The following is a 21,597-nucleotide window of genomic DNA, read 5'->3' as shown; positions in this document are numbered from 1 at the left end:
AGCATTACTTTGGGCCTGTGCATGGGGCACCTTGAGTTTTCCATTGCTCTGTAAATTATCTGTGAGTGAGCTCAAAAGCACAGTAAGTACTGATTTGGGCTTTGCAGATATATTTTAGCAAGTAGGCAAATTTGTCAACATGGAATTCTTGAATGCTGCGGATCAATCGTGTGTTTTACTATTATCACCTGACTCTTAAGGTTATTTTCTTCTACCACATGTATCTAGGGGGAATATGACATGTCCATGTGCTTTTGTATATCTCTCCCCAGCTGCTCTCATGTGCAGTGACATCTCTCCAGTTGCTTGAAATTGGCCACATTGGTAGTATCTGCATCATAGAAATTGGCAAATACTACAGATCAGGTCTTGATTTGTTGGTTTCTAGATTTAAGAAGGTGATACAAAAAATGTTAACGATGTGAATTAAAACTTAAACTGGTACAACGTCTGAAGTTGGTACACTGTAAACAGCACAAAAAGTTCTGAGAGAATATTCTGCCAGTATTTAAAAGCTATCTGACTCAGCAAAGGAGCCATGCTATGAGTGATATTCTGAAATGTATCTTTGTTGTTTCAATTTTACCTTAATCATTAAATAACAGTATTCATGTCAGAGCCATATTCTTGTCAGTCACAACAATGACGGCTGTGATGATAATAAACAAAAGCATTGGGTGAGAACAATTGTCAAAGGAAATTTGCAACAGAGTATGATGTATTTTATTATTACTTGCAAGTTGTGTCTGACACATGCTTCATTAGGAACATTTATAGCACAAATGAATTTATTTCCAGAGGGCTGGTTTGAGCACATCACTGCTTGTGAGCTGAGTGACTTCAATTATTTAACCACCACTCCTTCATTTGGTTGATTAGGTAGAAAACAAAGAATAGACACATCTTCTGGACAAGCTTTTGAAACTGGAATAAATTTTTGTTCTCAATACTCTTTCCGGTTAGGGACCCCATGGACCACAGTCTCCTCACCCTCCTCGCCTGTAGACAGACCAGGCTCTGATTCATCCCTGGGCATGCCCTCTTCCACCTCCCAGAGCTGGCCATGGAGAGCTGCGTCTAGATACCTGCTGCCAGGCAGGCGAGTGAAAACTCACCATTAGGTGGCACAAGCAAGATGCCTTTGATGCCTCTGGTCCTTCAGACAATACAATAGATTTAGAATACCGTGACATATTTTACCCTCGCCACCTGCACCAGGCTACAGGGAAAGATAAATGAAATGTTCAAAGTCTGCAGTCACAGTACTCTGTCCAGAGAATTCTAGTCTGATGATCAGTGTTAGCACCATGAGAAAAAATGTTAACCTCTAAGGCCCAATATGGATAACGGTAAGGTCAATTCAACTTCACTTTTGGAAGAACCAATTTCTTTTTGGCAAACCTATTTGGCTTGCCTTCCCACGCTGTGGCCACTGCTGGCTGATCAATAATTTCCATGATCACAGCCAACTCAGATTATGTCTCAGTTAAGGAGTCAGAAGAGCAGCTCTCCCCTGCCCCAATATTCCTGCCAGATCTCCTATAATCAGTGCTAAGGGTTCATGTGTCACCTGCTTCCCACAGGTGACATGATCAAACAGGGTTTCCCTGGAAACTGATGCTTGAAGGAAGTGATTCTACTGGCAGCAGCCCTAGGCTGAGGGGGACCAGGGACAGCAGGGAGCTCTGGCATCCTTCTCTCTGCCCCCACCACCAACGTCTGGCCCTGGGCATTATCCAGGAGGCAACTTACACTGTTTAGAGGGAGTTGACAAATGACTCCTTCCTGGAGTCTTAGCACAGTCTGCACGGTTTCATCGCCACCTACTGGTGAGAACGTTCTCTCCTGAAGACTCTACCTCACTCCTTAGACCACAGACAGGTTCCTGACCGCCATTGAGTTGTCTCACTGTTGGGAAACTTTCTCAACCATTTCCCTTCTTGAAAGCCAAATACTAAATGTTACCACTGAAGAATTAAAATCATAGCAACCAGCTTGATTTTCTATCTGTATGAAATTCATGAATGAAGATTTTGTAAGGAAGCTGCTGACTGTAAACATAGCTGGTTCAATTTATTTCCTCCAATCTATGTTCTGACATCATCTCCGTTATGAACAGCATTATACATCTAGGATGACTTGGTCATTTTAACAAAATCTTCTTGAAGCTGTTCCAAGATGGATCAATACTGAACCTAAAGCACCAGTTTCCTGTAATATACAGACATCTCTCCTCACCTGAAAAAAACAAAATGTTACCTTGTGTTCTTGAATGACTCTAAAGACAAAAGTGGGTTTTAAGGATTTTCACCCTAGTGAAAATTCCTGGGTGGCTGTTTACAAGTCTAACCACCACATTTCTGGCTGTCAAGGAATGATTTTTAAAAAAGTCTTGTAACGATTTTGCAACAGATAATGGTTCAGAGTGAATTAAAATGATCACAAAAATAGTTTTATTTTCTTCTGAGTTTATTTTGAATTTTCATTTTTGGATAACTAAGCAGCTCTTTAGAGAGAATGCACAGAAGAGTCATTCTGGCACTTTTGGATAGTACATAAGATTTTTTTAATAGTCACATTCAGTCCCCTTGCTCAGTCCATACTCTCATGTCTGCCGAGCAAGATCAGCCCATAGGATTCCAGAGTTAATATGCAACCAACCGTATATACAAACAGCCAGTAAAACCATAACGGTGGCTAGTGGCCAAAGGGATGGGGTAGGGAAGGGCATCTCTAAAGTGTCCTCTAGTCTATCTTAGCTAAACAGAACCCACATTACACATGGTAACTAGAGAGTACACTGAGCTGAAATGAGAATGCTGAGCACAAATGGCACTTGGCAGCATGCAGTTTAACAAAAAGGGGTATCATTTAATAACTTTATATAAAATCCAGGCAGTTCAATTAAAGGGATTAAGAAAAACCAAAAAACTGAGGGACTGTCTGTTGTCACTGTAAAAAAGGCACTTGGAGTTAATGGGACCAGAATTGAAAGACTCTTAGCTGATAAAAATTTCAGTACGATTTCATTAAAAGGCTTGGATATTAAAGATGACACTCAGGAGTTCCTGAAGGGAGACACCAACATAAACCACTGAGAAGTAGAACAGATTAAAATGAGGGAATACAATTTTTACAACCAAATTGTATTGGGGGGGAAAAAAAGAAGAAGCAAACTCCCAAACGAACCCCAACCAAAGCAAAATCTAAGCAAAATAAGAAACAAAGCAGCAATGCATAGCTTTCCTTGGAGATAATGCCTACCTTGGGACACAAAGTGCCACCCTCATTTCTCAAGAATAGCTTCACAGTAGCATTATCATGAGAAAATGGATTCAAGCAATGCAAATAGAGTTTCATCTGTTCCCAGAATCCGAGGGAGAACTGAGGTGATCCTTGGAGTGTAGCAACTTCACGGGCGGTTTAGCAGGGTCCCTGGTGGGTGAACAGGTCAAGTCTGTGGAACGACGTTCAGACACTTCTTCTAGCTACCTCCCTGGAGGTGCGGCACCGACCAGTCATCCTTTACTCCCAGTAATGACTTTAATTCCTTCCTACCATGACACGGCCATGCCAATGCAGCGAACGTCCGTTCCCTGGGTCACCGATGTTCGGCTCCTCCACAAACAGGTATGCGCTTCAGTAAGAAAGGATATTTGGCAAGGTTATATTCCACAGTTGGGTGGCTCTGTGATAGCTCACTTAATGTTAAATGCCATCAGGGGTCTCTCCTCCCGTTTCTGCCAGGGGCTCTTCTTGTCTTCTCCTTGGTCGTCATCATCGTCGTCGTCTTCGTCCTCATCATGAGCAGATCTTCTCTGGTGGGGACTGGCTAACGGCTCTGGGGGGACATCTGCAGTTCGTCTGGTCGTCTCTTCTTGCAGGCTGGGCAGCTGTCCGCCACTTCTCCGACTTGAGCCTTCCAACAAGCATCGCAGCGTACTGTCCTCGGGGGTGCAGACTGTGGTCCCACACTCGCTGCCGCTTGGGTCCATGTCATCCAAATACACCAGCTGCGTGTAGGCGGCGCTGTCCGGGGCCCTGGGCTCCTTCTGCTGGTGCTCTTGGACAGGTGGGTGACTCTGTTGGAGAGACAAAGGGTCTCCCCTTCCCTTGCGGGCAGATTTTGGTTCATTCATATCCACACCAGAGTCCAAACTGGCATCGTTACTTCCATTCCTTCCAGCTCTTTGGAGATCAATGTATGAATGTCTAACATGAGCATTGGACCTTCCATCCAGGGAGACAAACCAAGCCCGGGGATGTGGAAGTGGCTTCCCACCACCAAGTTCCATCAGAGCCTTTTCTGTCAGGAGCTGCACCTCGCTGTTCATTTGAGCCAGAGCTGCATCATTCAAGGATGCTGGGATGGACAGAGACTCTGACATGGATGTGTTCTGAGGGCTCCATTCACGTGTGCCTGCCTCCTGCAGGTGCTGCTGAGAGATAGCCTGGGAAGACAAGGGTTGGCCCTGTATCTGAGAGGACGGATGTGGGAAGATCCCGGCATGGGGGTTAGAGAGCTCAGCCTGAAGTCTTCCAATTTCCAGCTGCTGGTCTGCTGGGACGACCAGAGGCTGGCTGACATAGGAATGGTCCCCTGGGAGTTTCATATAATGGGCAGGGATGACCAAGGCAGGTAACACTTTCCTGTAAACGCTGTCATTGACCTGGTCCACAGAACTACAGCAGATCAATTGGCCTGGTCGTGGGAAAGATGTAGGTCTCTCCAGGTGATCCACTGATCGCGACATCATACATTCAGTAGGTCTGCGGTCCAGCAGTTGCTCTTTTTCAGGAGATGAAGGCGCAGGGTACATATGTTCCTGAATGGCGAGTTTGCTTCCTGTGGATGCTGGGCCTTCTCGGTCCTGCTTTTCAAATAAAGGCTGGGAGAGTGTAGTGTTGTAACTTCCCCTGTAGTCATTGTGGCCCGGGGACTCGTAGCCTTCTCTTTCCATAGATTTTCTTGCCTTTAAGGGAAAAATTTCCACTGACTTATGGTAATCTTTGCCCAGTGTCCCACTCGGGGTCAAGTTATCAAAGGAGGTTTGGCTTTTATCTTCTTCCTTGTGGGAGAGCAATTCTTCCCGGGAGCTAAATTCTTGTGAGGTACTGTAGGAGAGCTTCAGCATGGGCGTGTGCAGGTCCCCCTCTCCACTGGGGGACATCATTTCTAAGTGGACCCCACTCATCAGCTCCTTGGTCCCTGGGGCCTCTGGGCGGCTATGACTGGCAACAGACAGAGGTCCGGGGAATTCCGATGCTCGACGAGAGAACAGCAAGTTGATGTGCGACATAGAAGTGGACTGATCTCTTTTGGAGCTCTCGAGGGCTGCTGGAAGCTGCAGTTTTCTGTGGTGTTGACGGGGTTTCAAGCACTTCCTCCTGTGACCAAAGACACGACCCATAACCGAGATTAGAGATTCTCATGGTGGAGTAGTTTCAAGTTTCAGGCAAAACCCTAACTCCCAATTTCCACAAGGAGGAACAAAACAACTAGTCAGGGGCCAGAAGCTCTCACCGCAAACCCTCACTCCCCCTATGCTGACCCAGGGCATCTGGAGAGTGATCCTCAGGCTTTTGTAAGAACAGCCAACTAATTCATTGGTAAGGGGTCACCCAAGAGTCAACAGTAAACATTCTTGCTCACTGAACAGTCGTGGCATCAAAATAAGAATTCTGCTTTGATCTTGAGAGTATCTTCTCTCAGTCAGTATTTGGGAGTACTCTGAGGGAATCCTATGACAATTGTCAAACTCTTTTATACAACTCCCCTTGGCCTGACACATCCTGTAGTTTTATTTGTAATTTAGATCATGCATTTGAGTTCTTGTAAGAAAAGGACCTCAATTTAGGGGAAAAGAAAGAAAGAAAGAAAGAAAGCCACATCAATGCTTCCAAATATCAACTGCACAAGAAAATCTATATTAAAAAAAAAAAAGATATTGCCGAAATGGTAACACTTTACCTGCAATAATATAAAAGGAGACACAGCAAAACCAAAAGTATGAAAGTCATTCCTCCTAAAATGGCCAAAAGAAACACCGTGTGATACGTGGTAATGTCTTGTGTGACAACGGGACCTAGAAGGTCAGAAAATGGCATTTTAGATTTTTGATACCTTTAAATAAAAAGAGGGATAATTAGTTGAGAACATAATGTCTTTTTCTTACTCTTCCTGGCTGGGGCACAGAGCAAAGGCCAGACGAAAACACCCTTTGGATGATAGATTTGTGGCACCACCATCGTTTCATTCCATAATTAATATTATTATGGAAGCTTCCAGGGCTAGTAGCACTTTGGAAACTCAAGTAGGAACGTGGCTGTGTCAAAAGACCCTCCTTAGCCGAGAAGAGAGCCTCACCTGGTAGCATGTTCAGCATTCTAAATAGATGATCTTTTAATAAAAGGAAATGGATGCATGAGAACATAATAAGGGGATTCTCACCTTTAAGAGATGGTCTGAGTATCTGGGGATTTTATACGACAGGAAAAATGAAACCACAAGATTTTATTCTCTCTTTGCTTGGGCAGCCAATTATGATTATGTAGAGTGCCCTTTGCCTAAATGCATCAGCTTAAATGTATGACACAAATTTACTATGACTTTAAAAAGTCAATAACTTATTACAGGGTATTAAGTGTGATGGAAATTCTTTCCATTTAAAAAAATAAAACACTCTTCTATGTTTTTAAAAAGACTAACCGCACATGGCCACAGACCTCTTTTCTTTTTTTAAATGGTACTGGGGACTGAACCCAGGGCCTTGCTCATGCCAGGCAAGCATTTTACCAGTAACCTACATTCCCAACTCTCTTTATTGTATTTTGCAACAGGGTCTTGCTAAGTTGCCCAGAACGGCCTTGAACTTGTGATCAGCCTGCTCCAGCCTCCCATACAGCTAGAATTACTGATGTGTTTCATCAAGTCTGGATAGCCACAGACCTCTTTTTTTTTTTTTTTTTTTTTTTTAAATATTTTTACTTGTAGATTGTCAATACCTTTATTTTATTTATTTTTATGTGGTGCTGAGGATCGAATCCAGTGCCTCACTTGGGTGAGGTAAGCGTTTTACCACTGTGCTACAACCCAGCCCTGCCATAGACTACTTCATAATTTACAGATAAGGTTACTAGAGATAAAAATGTTTCCTTTAAAATTTTATATTATAAAGAATACCAAGATGGGTTAGGGATGTAGCTCAGTAGATACAGTGCTTGCCTTGCATGCACAAGGCCCTGGGTTCAATCCCTTGCACTACAAAAAAGAATACCAAGAGATATGAGTTTAATTCATACTCTTTAATAATAGTGCAAATCTGTCTTAACGTCACTGACAATGGGTAAACAACAAAAACGTCTGCAAATTACAATATCTGGGTTTTGGGCATTTATTGGTGGCCAATATGCTGGCAGTGCACCAATGCAAGGAAAGGAAAAAACTGTGGTTTCAACATTATTTCAGGGCAGTGTTGTTATGATTATTAAATTCCACAAATACCCATTTGCTTAAAAAAATTTTTTTTTTGATAATTCAAGAGACAGATTTCTTTAGAAATCTTATAAAGGAGCCAAATCTCTTAAGAGTTAGATCAACCCAAAGAGGTTTATCAATTTTTGGAAATAGTGGCATTTCCTGAGTCCAAAGAGAACACCATTCTCTCTCAAATATGATTCATTTCAATGGTGTGGGATGTTGGGGGTTAAGCTGGAAAAAGAACTGACGACTCCACACTGCCTTAAATTGTTCATATATACAACTTCTTTTTTTTTTTTTTTTTTGTGGTGCTGGGGATTTGAACCCAGGGCTTTGTGCTTATGAGGCAAGCACTCTACCAACTGAGCTATCTCCCCAGTCCCTGTACAACTTCTTATACAAAGGCAACCTCCCTAGATGGGGACAAAGCCACCAAGAAAATTTGTCAACCTGGGTTTGATCCCCAGCACCATAAAAACAAGACAAACAAAACAACTGTTAGGTACCTGTAAAAATCATTTCCAGAAAACTGAAACTTAGTCTGTTAAGTACTCAGAATGTAATTATTTTAAACTTTGCCACTGGAAAACTGCACAAAATTCATAGCTGTGTTTTGCTTCCTTCTTAAGCAAAGAATTAAAGAATGAAACCCCCATGATTTTCTTCTTGTTTTTGGACGCGTGAAAGCACAGCATCATTGTCATTTGCTTTAATAAATTGATGGCTGTGAGGTTACCCGTGCCTGTATCCACATATTAAATACCATCGGGCTGGGTCGTGAATGCTTTCAGAGCTCTGAGTCTCTTACTTCATGGCTGTGTTTGGCAGTCCCCTTTTCCTTTTTTACAAAAGCATATATTCATCTGTGGCGTGATGGAAAACTGATAGCCACAGTTGTTTTGAAATCTGTCTAAAATAAAAGTTCACTTTAATGCATGGGCCTCTAATGCATGGCCTCTACTTTGGTACCTAAGGAATTTCTTTTCTTTCTTTCTTCTTAGTCACATTCTCTAATATTTCAAATTAGGAAAATGGGGCATTTCTGTACCTGGTTCATACAATGCTATAAGAACCACACCATCAAGGAAAACACACACGTGGAGTGTACTTTTCTTGGTATGGAAATATAAAGTCACTGTAGCAAACTTTTTAACACCTATCTAGGAATGGCCTCTAACACATTAGTTACTTTGGGAGTCTAAGTGTTAATTCCAGTGATAATCCCATTGCTAAAATACTTCGACCTTTCATTTGGAACTGCGTTCGTGGTTAATTTGGGAGAGAGACCTTTTAATCATAGCTCAATCACCTATTTTATTACCAGATTAGAGTGTGCATGACTTTTAGATGGGTTTAAAAAATAATAATAAAAGATGCCTTCTAAGCATAAAGATCGGCCACCATGGAAAAGTTTCAAGAAGGCAGGCAGTCCAAGTGTTATGGATTCTAAAGGAAAATGTAGCAATGGAAGCCATCACTGGAAAATGATTCTCTTGAGATAAACATTTTGAAAGATAATTCTGGAATATGCATTTGGGAATATAGGCTACAAACCACATTTTTAATCACACTTTAAAAAACAGGAGTTAATTCACATACCCTAAGTGGAGATTAAGTTTTTGGACACAGAGCAATTGATAAGCAGTGTGGAAATGTCAAATTAAATATTTTGCCCCAAGAAGCCCCCAATGGTGACTTTCTGTTAGGAAGAAGATTCAACAGTGAGACTAAGAACATTCAACAGTGAGACTATGAGCTTGCTCACACCAGGCCCCAGCTGTTTTGGGAATTAGGGAGGAGGTCTGAGCCTCATCTGTGGGTTTTTGATTAAGAATGCCCCGCGGCAGCTGTCCGAGCAAAACAGAAACAGGAGACAAGACTATTTTCCATGCATTATTCTTATCTTAAATGGTAAAGTTCCAACCAGAACTCATCCACCCCCACAAACTGCCTTTTTTCCATCATTTGATTTCAGACTTTGAAGCAGTTTTGAGTAGGATGTGAACTCTCTGCTGAAGTTATTTTCAAAAGCATACCTAGCCTGAGCCCTCAAAGAAATCAGTCCCCATCATTGCCAGTGTTGGCTTCGTGTTACCTGGGATGGGAGGAGACATGGCTGCCACCCAGTACCCCAGCTGGGGGGCAATGTACGTCCACGTTAGCTGGCTGCCTTCCTGGTGCACAAGGCCTAGACCACTCTTCAGCCACGTTCCTGTGGAATTCAGAAAAGAACTTCAGTTATGAGCATGCTAAACTCCTATTTAAGGCTTATGTATTTGTAAAAGTCACCTTAAATGTCATGTTTATAGCTTATTTGCTAGTCCAGAGAGTTAAAACTGTCACCTAGAGATTGCATAAAGCTTTCAGTAAAAATGCTTTCAACTTCCCTTTAGGGAAAAGGTGAATAATTTTAGTCTTTCTTTGCCTTCCCCCAATCAAATTAGTTTTAGCCACTTTATTAAACATCCCTCTTTCCAAATACAGATAATTTCAGTAGAAGCCTTTGGAGTGCAGGAATAGAATAATGGCAGCATGCCAGGGGTTGTTGGAAGTGGAAAGAAGGGGGGGAAATCTTGTGTTGTTTATAATCATTATCCTTGAACAAATACATTTCCTATTCCCAATCACAGACTGGCTATGTTGCAATTACTTAGAAAGCTTTTTTTAAAAAAATTTATGATTCCTCAATCCTACCTTTGCAAATTCTTTCCCAGTAAACCTGGCTTAGGTGAGTATTTAAAAACATTCTCAGTTGGTGGTGATGTTAGGATACACTGAATAAGTCAAAGTCCATGCTTTCTCATCAATTACTACTTCAATAATCATCATTCAGGAACCACTACGTATTAGATAGTATACATGTCTTACGTGCATTATCTAAAATTCTCACAACAACCATACAGGGTAGGCCTCAGGGTCCCTTTTCAGATGAAGACACTGAGGACTAGGAAGCTGCAAAACCCTTCCAAGATCTTTTGGTGCTGGAAAGCACAGTAGAGGGACTTAGGCCTGCCTAACTCCAGGCTGGGGTTATTGCTTCCTCTCTGTTATGTTGTATTCCTACCAACCTTCCCAGTGTCTGATTATTCTGTTACTTTGTAAAGTTTGCAGGAGCAGGCCCACTGAGGAAGACTAACTTGCCTAAGGTTGTTGGTGGTTTCCCAGACAAAAGTGAAACCCCTGGGCTGAATGGCAGAGCACCTTGCTCTGAGGCCTGGGAGGGCTGCTATGGGCAGAAGGCAAGAGAGAGTCAGGTGAAGCTCTCCCATGACTCATGCCCACTACCCTGACCCACCAGTGTGGAGGTGTGGGCTGAACACTCAGGGTTCCTGCACAGCTTGCCTCGCTCCTACAAGCATCAGCCACATATGTGCTTCTGTGGCACTAGAGGCCTGAAAGGATCAAGTGTACAGAATATTCTACCAGTCTCCATATCTCTTCCTTTCTCAGGTGCACAAATTGCTGAGGCAATAGTGGATGGTCCCCGCACCCCCCCAAGAAAGAAACAATACATGGGCAGCTTCTAGGCACTATCAGTTGCCATGGTAACATTCAAATGCGGTGGGTAGAAAAGTACCCTGTAATGTGATGCCTCCTGTCTCACAGCCCCCTCCTCTGCTCAAAGGGCAGCGATGTAAAGGGGACAGTGGGAAAGGCCAGGCATCCAGAAGAGCTTTGCATTCTCTGGCTGTCCCATGCAACAGGCTCCATTGTGGCTCCAGATGATTCCTTTTCAAGTTAGAACAGAATTTAAATGGAAAGGATTCTAAAGTGAGTCTGAGGACATGGAATCCCAATTCAGATTCATTTCTGGAAGTGTGTCTACTACCCACAGATTGTTGGCAACTGAGAGAATCACTATCTCCACAGGGCTCCTAAGGAAGTAGGAACAGAAGACACTGAATAGGTGAAGAAAAAAGTTCTCTATGATGGGTAAGAAAGTTTACCCAGAGGTAGAGAACAGACTTTGTGACTGCTTGCACCCCATGCCTGGGCCCCAGGGCCCCCTCGATTTCTGTCATGATTTACATACCATGCCCACTCCCACGCACATGCTCCCCCAATAGCAAGATTTCTGGGTCAGCCAGGAGGTGGCTGTGCCTTCTTTGCTTTGCAGTTTTCCCAAATTGGATTCTTGCTTCACTTTTCTTCAAATGGGGCAGATACTTAGGTTAGGATAAATGGGCCCCAGAGGATAAGAGCTGGAAACAGCCCTCATTCTTGCTCATTCATGAGCAAACCACCTACCTTTACCCTTAAGTTGCCTTTGCCTTCTATAACACAAGAAAATCAATCGAAACAGACTTTAAAAAGACCTTCCAAGGTACACCTGGGGCAAGTCAAGTGGGTAGAAGAACACACACAGACACATGTGCCATCCAGCTGACAGCTCCCGGGTCCAGCCAGGGAAGACCCAGGGTCTGGCAGTGGTGCTATTGGAAGCCAGAAAGACCACTGACTGAAGAAGTCATAGCTGCTCTGGGAGTACAGCAAGGGAAAGAGTGCTCCTGGGGTAGGGGAGAAGGATGAAGTTAGCTTTGACGATCGAGCAGGGTTTGTCAGTAGGGGGAGGGGGTAAGGCCAGGAGAAAGAAGGAGAGGACATTCCAGGGAAAGGGAACAGCAAGGACATAGTCATGATGCAGTGGGTATAAAAGATAGACAAGATGGGGCAGAGGGAAACCTGGGTTGTGAGGGCATAGTGGTACCGAGTCTGGGAATGAGTTTGGCTCCACCTGGGAAGGACTTCAAACGCCATTAGCAGTGGGAAGCCCCTGGGGACCTGTAAATGAAGGCACAGCATGGCCAGCCTTCCCAACACCTGTTCCTCTGCCATACTCCCCCTCATTAGTTCTTGCCAAGTTGGTCCTTACAGTACATAATACAAAAAGTGTGACTTTTGCCCAAGTCTGTGACTTTGCTGGTTATCTTTTTTTTTTTCCCTCACTTCCAAAAGTCTACCCATGTTCCAAGATACAAATCAAGTTATGTACTTTTCCTTCTAGTATATCTAGTATAGCTTAGGTCGCTGGCTGTTTTTCTAGGTCTTATCTCATCTATAAGACTGTAAGCTTTGAGAGTTTGGGCCTGTGTCTTATATTCCTTTTGTCTTCTTTACACCTAGAAATATCCATAGGGTAGGAACTCAACAGTACTTCAGATGGAGTGAAAGCTAGAGACGCAATCCAAAAATAACGTCAGGTAACCTGCGGTCGGCAGGAAAGATATCCCTGCAAAGTGTGATTAAAATGGGATGCTACCCTTCCCAACTGAAGGGACCAGAGCCAGCTGGGAAAGAGTTATTTATTTTGGCATACATTTTTCTATAAAATGCACACATAGCCAGTGACTAAAGGATGACACTGTTTTGGGATTCAACAACAATCATGCTGTTACTGGCAAAGCATTTTCCAGGTTTCTGTGTTTTGTGGGAGGAAGTAAGCTATGGGGAATACAAGAATTAATGAATTGTGTACAGAAACATATGCTTCTCATTACTGGAATCCTGATGCTGCGGTGGGTGCAGGCTGGTTTCCCCACCTGGGCAGCAGGCACATGTAAGAAGAGATTATTGTGCTCAGGCCTAGGGACCAAGGGATGAGATTCCTTCTTCATAGATGATACTGCTGGCAGAGCAAACAAATGTCCCTAAAGTCTCTTATGTTGACTAAGCTTATTTGATGGCTGGTGCTGTGATCAGATGCTAACAGAGTGTTCGTGTGTGGGGGCATCGGGCACTGCTCAGGCAGAACAAGGCAGGGCCCAGGTTGCTCCTACTCTATGGACAAAAGAAAGCTTCTGCTGCTCTTGCCTGTTCTCTTCCAGGAAGCTCATCTGCAGCCAGGTGTGGCCAGCCTCTGGATGCTCCTGAGGCAGTGCATCTTCAAAGGGCTGTCCTAGTGAAGCTTCTCACCTTTGTGGTTCAGACACAAAGCAGCTTCTGATGTCATACTAGCACCTGCAGAGTTACCTCCTGGGGCCTACTTCCTCTGGACTCTTCTGCCCTTCCCTAGGCTATTCCTTCCAGGCCTCTTCCCATGGCTTCCTACTGCCCCCTCAGCATCCTCCTTCCAAGAAGGCAGCTGCTGGGATGTGCAATTCCAAGGCAGGGTCACCTGGTGCAGGTAGGCAGGACCCCAAGTGTCTGGCCACTCCTGCCCCCATCAAGGTGCCGGGCTCCAACCTGCAGAAGGTGTACAAGTCTCAGCACACCAACCTGGCTACTGAGCAGGTGTCTCAGGAGTTGGCTGGGTGACATGCGCCTTTTTGCTGATTGAGGCCTGTGGCCTTGTCTATTACTGGGACTGCCGGTATGTGAAGCTCATGTGGTGATCTCTCTGGCAACACCAAGGAAGAAATTCTGCATGACTGAAATTTCTAAATTGTCAGTTTTCAAATAGTTGTAAGGCATTCAAATCCTCTAATGGAATCTTAAGCAGAAACAAATATATAAACCAGATAAAAGGTAAGCCTCACTGCACAGAGGTCGGGAGAAGTATCCCTTGGTGACAACCCTGAGGACACCTCCTAACCATGGCGTAGGAGCTATCTTCTACATGTTCCAAAATTGGAAAAGGCAGTTTTATACAAATTTTAAAAAGCATCCTTTTCTCCTGCCTTACAAAAATATACACATTTTTGATTTATCTTTAAAATTCAGGGTCCTGATTATGATAATATGATTATAATGCTAGGTTCTGAAATACAGAGTTGAGGGTTATGGATGTGTTTGCTTTGATGATAAACAGTCCTACCTGCAGTCACATTTGCTTCCCTTTGCTTGTTTCTTATAGTTTGCTAAGTTCTTGTGCAAGCTCTGTTCTTTCACCCCTGCAATCTGTTAGTGGGAAGCAGATCACCCTCCCCCGACACTAAAACTGTGTCAATGTCAACATGTAATCTCTGAAAGTGTAGGTTTTCACATACAGTTTCCTTTTTAAACTCCACAGTACTCATAAGATCAGGTTGTTTTTGCTTGTTGGAATGAGGTAGTGGACCTATTAGAGTGAGGCTTCCAGGCAAAATAAACATGCCAGGTAACAAAAGCAAGATAAATCTGACCTCCTTAGGTTGTATTAAAATTAGACATGTGTTTTGGGTGAGTCTCTCCTTGTATTTTACCATTACTTTGCCTTTGGGGAAACCATTTGTTCAATTTTTTAACTCCCTTTTTTTTATATGTTGCAAATAAAAGTTGACCTCATTAGTGCTTGGTAACTAGGCAGGAAAGTGGCCCTCTGGTGATTGCTAGGATACCCCATCCCATCCTGCAGGGGAGCACGAGGACCGTCTTCTCCTGTCTGTCCTTTATTGTGCATAATAATCATTGTAGATAAATACGGTTTCTACATGAAGAACTCGGGTGCTTTAAACACAGTGAAACTTGTCAGCAGAATATATAACTCACTCACTTCCAAAAAGATGAGGGAGGTATTTCAATACACATTTTTTTTTTTTTTCTTAAAAATCTCTTTCTATGGTGCTTGGCTTAACTCTAGAGAATGATAATTCTGAGCCTGGATGCAGAATGTCACTGTTCCATACTGGTTTGCTCTCCCACTCCTCACATGTCTAGAATAACATTCTGAGTGAGGCCACTTGTGCTGATGCAGGCATGAACTCAGGCAGTGGGAACCACTTTTACCCTGCTTTTCAGCTGCTTTCCCTAGTCAGTAACTATCTCCTCACTTGGGCTGTGGAGGCTCTGGCCAAAGAACCAGGCATGGAGTAAGCATTAACTCTTTGGGGGAACAATCTTCTTAAGAAGTATATCTCTTGGATCCAAAGTGAGCTGCTCTTCTTCTTCTTCCTCTTACCCTCATCCTCCTCCTCATCACCGTCATTACTGTGCCTGCCTGATCCCTGAATACACTGGGTTTTCTTTAGTAGCTAGAGAGATGACTTGCTTTGGGGGACTTTCATCTCTTTTAACCTCTACTATAATTTTTTACCAATTGTACACATAGTAGTACCAAGATCTAAGTCTACTTTGTTGCATGCTTTAACACACTGGCACAGGATCATTCGCTAACAGCAAAATATAAAAATCTACCAGCCCTTAATCTTCATTCGTCAGTACGGTAGGAACAGTGATAATTTCCACATTTACCCTATTGTGGAGTAGCTTTCTCTTTTCCAAATTAAAGTCTGTGGCTTTGAATAGCTAGGTTGCCTTCTTTGGAATTATTTTTCCATGAAATTTGTGAGGAGTAAACATTCCTCGTTAATTATATAGCAAAACACTTGTCTGGTAGGCAATTATCTAATCATTCTTGTTGAAAGCAATCAAACTGAAGAGAGAAAGCAATGTGCTTACAGATAAATTCTATAGCCTTGGGCAAGTACATTTCAGGACTGGTTTGGACAAGAATGGAATTAAGGGCAACTCACTATAATCAACAACCTTCTGTTTGAAGCATAAAATCACAGATACATTGAATATTAGAAATTAAGACATGAAATGAGCCTGTATTTGCTACAAGATGTTCCCTGGTTATGTGATTTCTGAGGAAGATTTTTTTTTTTTTTCTTTTTGCAGTACTGGGGATCAAACCCAGGGCCTTGTGCATGATAGGAGGGAAAGAGATTCCTAAAAAATAAATTTAATTGAAGCAACTATTTTTTTCCTTTAAGTTTTTGCTGAGTGATCATAAGACTTACCGAAATGCAATTTAGGAAAGAAGCAATAATGGGAAACCATAAAGATTCTGGCAGTTATAGAAAGCTTATGCCTTCCCAGTGACATTCTTCATAGACCTACAAAAAGCAATCATGAAATTCATTTGGAAAAATAAGAGACCTGGAATAGCCAAAGCAATCTTTAGCTAGAAGCCTGAAGCAGAAGGCATCACAATACCAGACCTAAACTATACTACAGAGCAATAGTAATAAAAACGGCATGGTATTGGCACCAAAACAGACATGTAGACCAATGGTACAGAAGACACAGAGACAAACCCACATAAATACAGTTATCTCATACTACAAAAAGGTGCCAAAAATGTTCACTGGAGAAAAGATAGCATCTTTAACAAATGGTGCTAGGAACACTTGGAATTCATATGTAATAAAATGAAATTAAACCCCTAACTCTCACCTTGCCCAACACTCAACTCAGAGTGCATCAAAGACTTAGTCACTAGAACAGAGACCCTGTGCCTAATAGGAGAAAAGGTAGGCCCAAATATTCACCATGTTGGCTTAGGATCTGACTTTCCTTAACAAGTTCAAGAAGTACAATCAAGAATCAATAAATGGGATGGATTCAAACTAAAAACCTTTTCTCAGCAAAGGAAATAATAACGTGAAGAGAAAGCCTACAGAACTGGAAAAATCTTTACCTCAGATACAGCATTAATCTCCAGGATATATAAAGAACTAAAAAAACTTAACACCAATCCCCCCCCCCCAAATATTCCGATTAATAAATGGCTTAAGGAACTGAACAGACATTTTACTGAAGAAACACAATCAATCAACAAACATATGAAAAATGTTCGACATCTCTAGCAATTAGAGAAATGCAAACAAAAACTGCTCTAAGATTTCATCTCACTCCAGTCAGAATGACAATTATCAAGAATACAAGCAACAATAAATGTTGATGAGGATGTGGGGAAAAAGGTACACTCATACATTGCTGCTGGGACTGCAAATTGATGCAACCACTCTAAAAAGCAGTATGAAGAAAACCTGGAATGGAACTGCTGTTTGACACAGCTATCGCACTTCTCAGTTTATATCCAAAGGACTTAAAATCAGTATACTACAGTGATCCAGTCATATCAATGTTTATAGCAGCTCAATTCACAACAGCTAAACTATGGAGCCAACCCAGGGGCCTTTCAACAGATGAATGGACAAAGAAAATGTGGTACACAATGGAAAATACATACACAATGGAAAAATTTTTAAATAATTTATTTTGATTCATTGTAAACAAATGGGGTTACAACTTATTTCTCTGGTTGTACATGAAGTAGAATCATATCATTTGTGTAATCATACATGTACATAGGGTAATGATGTTTGTCTCAATCTGTTATTTTTCCTTCCCCCACCTTTCCCACCCCTCTTTTTACACAATGGAATATTACTCAGCCTTAAAGAAGAATGAAATTATGGCATTTGCTGGTAAATAGATGGAGCTATAGAATATCATGATAAACGAAATAAGTCAGTCCTAAAAAAACAAAGACTGAATGTTTTCTCTGATATGCAGATGCTAATTGATAATAAGGTGGGGGTTAGGGAAGAACAGGTACTTTGGATTAGGTAGAGGGGAGTGAAAGGAGGGGAGGGGGTGGGGTTAGGCAGGATAGTAGAATGAGTGGGACATTATTACCCTAGGTACATATGCATGACCAGTGTGATTCTACATCAGGTACAACCAGAACCTGAGAAGTTATACTCCATTTATGTATCATGTGTCAAAATGCATTCTACTCTCATGTATAACTAATTAGAATAAAAAATTTTAAAAAGAGAAAGCTTAGATCTTGAAGAGATGGCCAAAAGTATTAGGCTACACAGTAGCATTAATAAAATTTAATGGATATATGTATATATTTATAAATTTGCAGAAAATAGTATCAGAGTATGAGTTAACTAGACTCATCTGGAGAAAAATTTAGTTCAGTACTAAGTCCAATACCATCTTGCAATTACAGGTTGGAAGGAGCTGGGCAGGGAAAGCAAAGGACTGTGAGTGGCATGGCCAGTAGGCTCCGGCATTAGAAAAACAGTTCAGGATGACGGATGGCACAAGAGAGTCAGCAAGCAGGAGAGATGTGATAGGATGCTCTCTACCAGGTCTTGCTAAAGAGCTTACTAAGATGGGAGATGTCCTAAGTGTAAGGGTCTGATGGGGTGATTTGGAGGACAGCCTAAGGGGCTCTTCTGACAAGCTCCTGGGTGATGCAGGTGACACTCATCTGTGGACCACCATTTCGGCAGCAAAGCTCTAAGTTATGTGCTCTTGAGTAGGAGTAGCAGTATTCTCAGAAAAGCCCTTTGCCATTTCCCACAATATGGCTGTGGTGCATCAACTGGTGCATCAGAAGTATCTCTGATCAGCTCAGCAAGGAAACTAGTCACTTGGCAGACTAGGTCAGGGGTTAGCAGATTCAAATGCCTACAGATGATGTTGTTATTACTTAAGGGAAAGTGCTTCTCAGTGACCTGGCTGCTGTATGTGTGGCCAAACAGATTCCAAATCAAGACCTTTATATCTCCTCCTAGGGTCCTCTGACCCCAAGATTGTCCCATGTCAGGCTCCTAGGTGTCTTCTGGATCTTGGATCTTCTGCATCTTCTGGATCTTCTGCAGACGCTGACCAACCGATCACTCTCTCTGTCACCACTTGGCTAAATTGTCCTATGGTACCATCTAAGTATACTGGTACATCGTCTCCTCCTAGAACAAAAGTTTCATAATTATAGGGCCCTTCCCTAATTTGTTTTGACACTGCTTTATCCCAAGAGTGTACAACAGTGGGATTTCTGGCATGGAGAAGATATTTGCTGGACAAATGAACTGCTCATTTTTTAAAAAAAGAGAATTCCATGGGAAATCTTTCCCCCCTTTTTAATGTTGGCAGTAAATTCAAACACAACAAACAAACAAATATCCCCAAACTAATCATAAGACACATCTGGGAATGGGCTGTGGCTCTGCATTCCCAGATCCAGTTCATTATTCTTTGAAGCCACGTTCAGTCCTGGCTTAGAAGCAGGAATGCACAAAAATCTGATATTCTGGAAAAGGAGATGTCCTGTATGTGCCTCAAGTACTCACATGCCCAGTTTTAGCTTCTTCCTTGATGAGGAAAGAGGACAGCTCACCACCCACAGAGCAGTTTTGAGAACAATGATGAAACATGTCGGTTTAGAGTAATACCTGTTTTCCTAATGGATAAGCTTAGCTAAGAATGAGTTGATTAGAACTTTTTTTTTTTTTTCTTTGCAGTGCTGGGAATCGAACCCAGGGCCTTGTGCTTGTAAGGCAAGCACTTTACCAACTGAGCTATCTCCCCAGCCAAACCATTTCTTCTAAAAGATCTGAGTTGTGATCCTACTTTTCTCTCACTTTGATTTTGGTCACTTCGAACTGCATATTTTAAATGGCTGGGATGTCGTGTACAACCACATCTATGAGGAGCAAGTGAGGGTGCTTCTGTGGAGATCTCCGAACCTCCACATTCTGTACGTGCTGAGTTTGTCTGGGGTGTGTGTCTGCCCACATGTGTGCACACAAATGACTTTAAAGGGAGGATTCAAGAGAAGGAGCAAAAAGAATCACAATATTATGAACCTAACATGTGGCCAGGAATGTGCATAATGCATTATGCACATCATAGTTAAGCTTTATAGGATATTGGATGATAGGCTTTATATATCTTATTTTTGAGGCTAGAAACATTGGGTCCAGGGAAGTTGGTAATTTACCCCCGGACAGTTCCATCCCTAACATTTGTAGACCTTGAGAAATTTCAGACCTGATTTATACCCAAAATCACTTTAAAAAGAAAACTTATATGGAGTCATGACCTTTTTTAAAAAATCATATGTGTTAAGTATGTCCTAATCTAAAAGAGATTACAGCTCATGTAAAAATATAAAACCAAATTTGTCAAAAAACAAACAAACAAACAGAAACAAGGCTATACTATTTCAATAAAATTAAAAACATTAATTTCAATTAATGTAGTACCTGATGATGTATTACTGAGCTGAATGTCTAGCTTGCAACATAAACAGGACATAGATGGCCAGGGTGGGGCTTCTTTTGAGTTTGGCATGTCTATGATACAATTCTTCCATCACTTTCCATGAGCTGAACTTACTATAAAACTTCCTTTCTTCTAATGTACTTTTTCATTTTTCCTTAATATGCTGGGACTGTATCATTCTCCTATCATGTCTATTGCTATTCAGTGTTCATTAGTCTATTCTATAAAAAAGTCCATTTATAAATGTAAATTCAGGCATCAGAAAATCTGACAAAGTTCTATATCAAATCCAAATGACATGGAATATTTTCAAGTTAAATTCTAAAAGAACAGTATCAAAACCCAAACCCCCAATTTGAAGTTCCTTGCAGAAATTACCAGATACCAAAAAAAAAAAACCAAAAACAAACAAACAAAAAAAAAAAAACCCTGGGTCTTCAGGTCCCAGGTTGGAAGCACTGAATCTTGTTCAGGAAACCAAGGACACCTGGAATCTTCATTTACCCCAAGCACCCATCCTTGCTGTCCTCATTGGAGATGAGGATGACAAGACAGGTTGCCATAATGGCCAGTGGTGTCCAATGGAGAGAAAGAAGCAGACCCAGGCAGGTGGCTGGGCTCCCCCACTAGCTAGAGACCTGCTCTGCATACCTGAAGGCATGTTCTTACATTGCTCAAATTAAAAGGCAGTACCTATTCTGAAATGAAGGGTTATTTGGATATTCAACTCCAAATAATTAGTGATATTCAAAATATAAAACAGTTGGTAGAACATGGGCACTGACCAGTCAGACTGGAGGCTGGGCATCGTAGCTGAATACCAGCCTGGGGGAGAAGGTGAGATTGGGATGCTACATTTAGGGACATTAAACCTTGATAGTACCCGTCCTCCTTTCTTATCATACTGTACCCCAAATTCACTAAGAAAGAACAATGATGATGATAACAATGGCCTATACCCACAAAGCCTTTCACCAAGTGCCCAGTGCTACTGTAATTGCTCTTCATTCACAACAATTCTCTGAGGTAGGGACTGTGGCTACTGTGTTTCCTATTTTACTGATGAGAAGATGGAGGCCCACGAGGTTCAAGGACTTATTACTCTAGCTCACAGAATTATCTGTGACCCAATGAGGAGCCATGACCCTCGCCCAAGCTGTCCCAATTGCTGGGGTGCATGCTGCCTTAGTAATCTGTCCACTAATGCCAGAGGCTATGTATTATCCAGTGCAACATTCAAATCTACCCAAAATATTTCTACTTATTATTCATTTACACGGAGGAAATTGGCAATATAATATCCTTAAAATATTTGTTTTTGAAAATAATTGTGGCACCATTACCTTCCGAATTACTTTTCATCCAGAGTGATACTGGAATGAACATGT

At 42.0% G+C, this 21,597-nt stretch overlaps 1 protein-coding gene across 4 annotated transcripts in view; it reads right to left on the bottom strand.

The window, feature by feature from the left end:
• Window positions 1-469: 469 nt before the first annotated feature.
• Window positions 470-21,597, bottom strand: part of FAM171A1 (family with sequence similarity 171 member A1) — a 167,405-nt gene continuing 146,277 nt past the window's right edge. For 2 of the 4 annotated variants that reach the window (XM_079108171.1, XM_079108172.1), the window contains exons 7-9: window positions 9,576-9,692; window positions 5,972-6,086; window positions 470-5,388 (exon numbers count right to left, since the gene is read on the bottom strand). In XM_079108171.1, coding sequence (XP_078964297.1) covers window positions 3,699-5,388; window positions 5,972-6,086; window positions 9,576-9,692 — 1,922 coding nt within the window. In that variant the 3' untranslated portion in view covers window positions 470-3,698. The remainder of the gene's footprint in view (window positions 5,389-5,971; window positions 6,087-9,575; window positions 9,693-21,597) is intronic. The other 2 variants (XM_079108170.1, XM_079108173.1) reach the window with 2 other exon arrangements.

The sequence above is a fragment of the Sciurus vulgaris genome (assembly GCF_902686455.1).
Source record: "Sciurus vulgaris genome assembly, chromosome: 12".
Taxonomy (NCBI): domain Eukaryota; kingdom Metazoa; phylum Chordata; class Mammalia; order Rodentia; family Sciuridae; genus Sciurus; species Sciurus vulgaris.
Note: the sequence above shows the minus strand (reverse complement) of the source record. Positions and strands in the feature narration are given on the sequence as shown.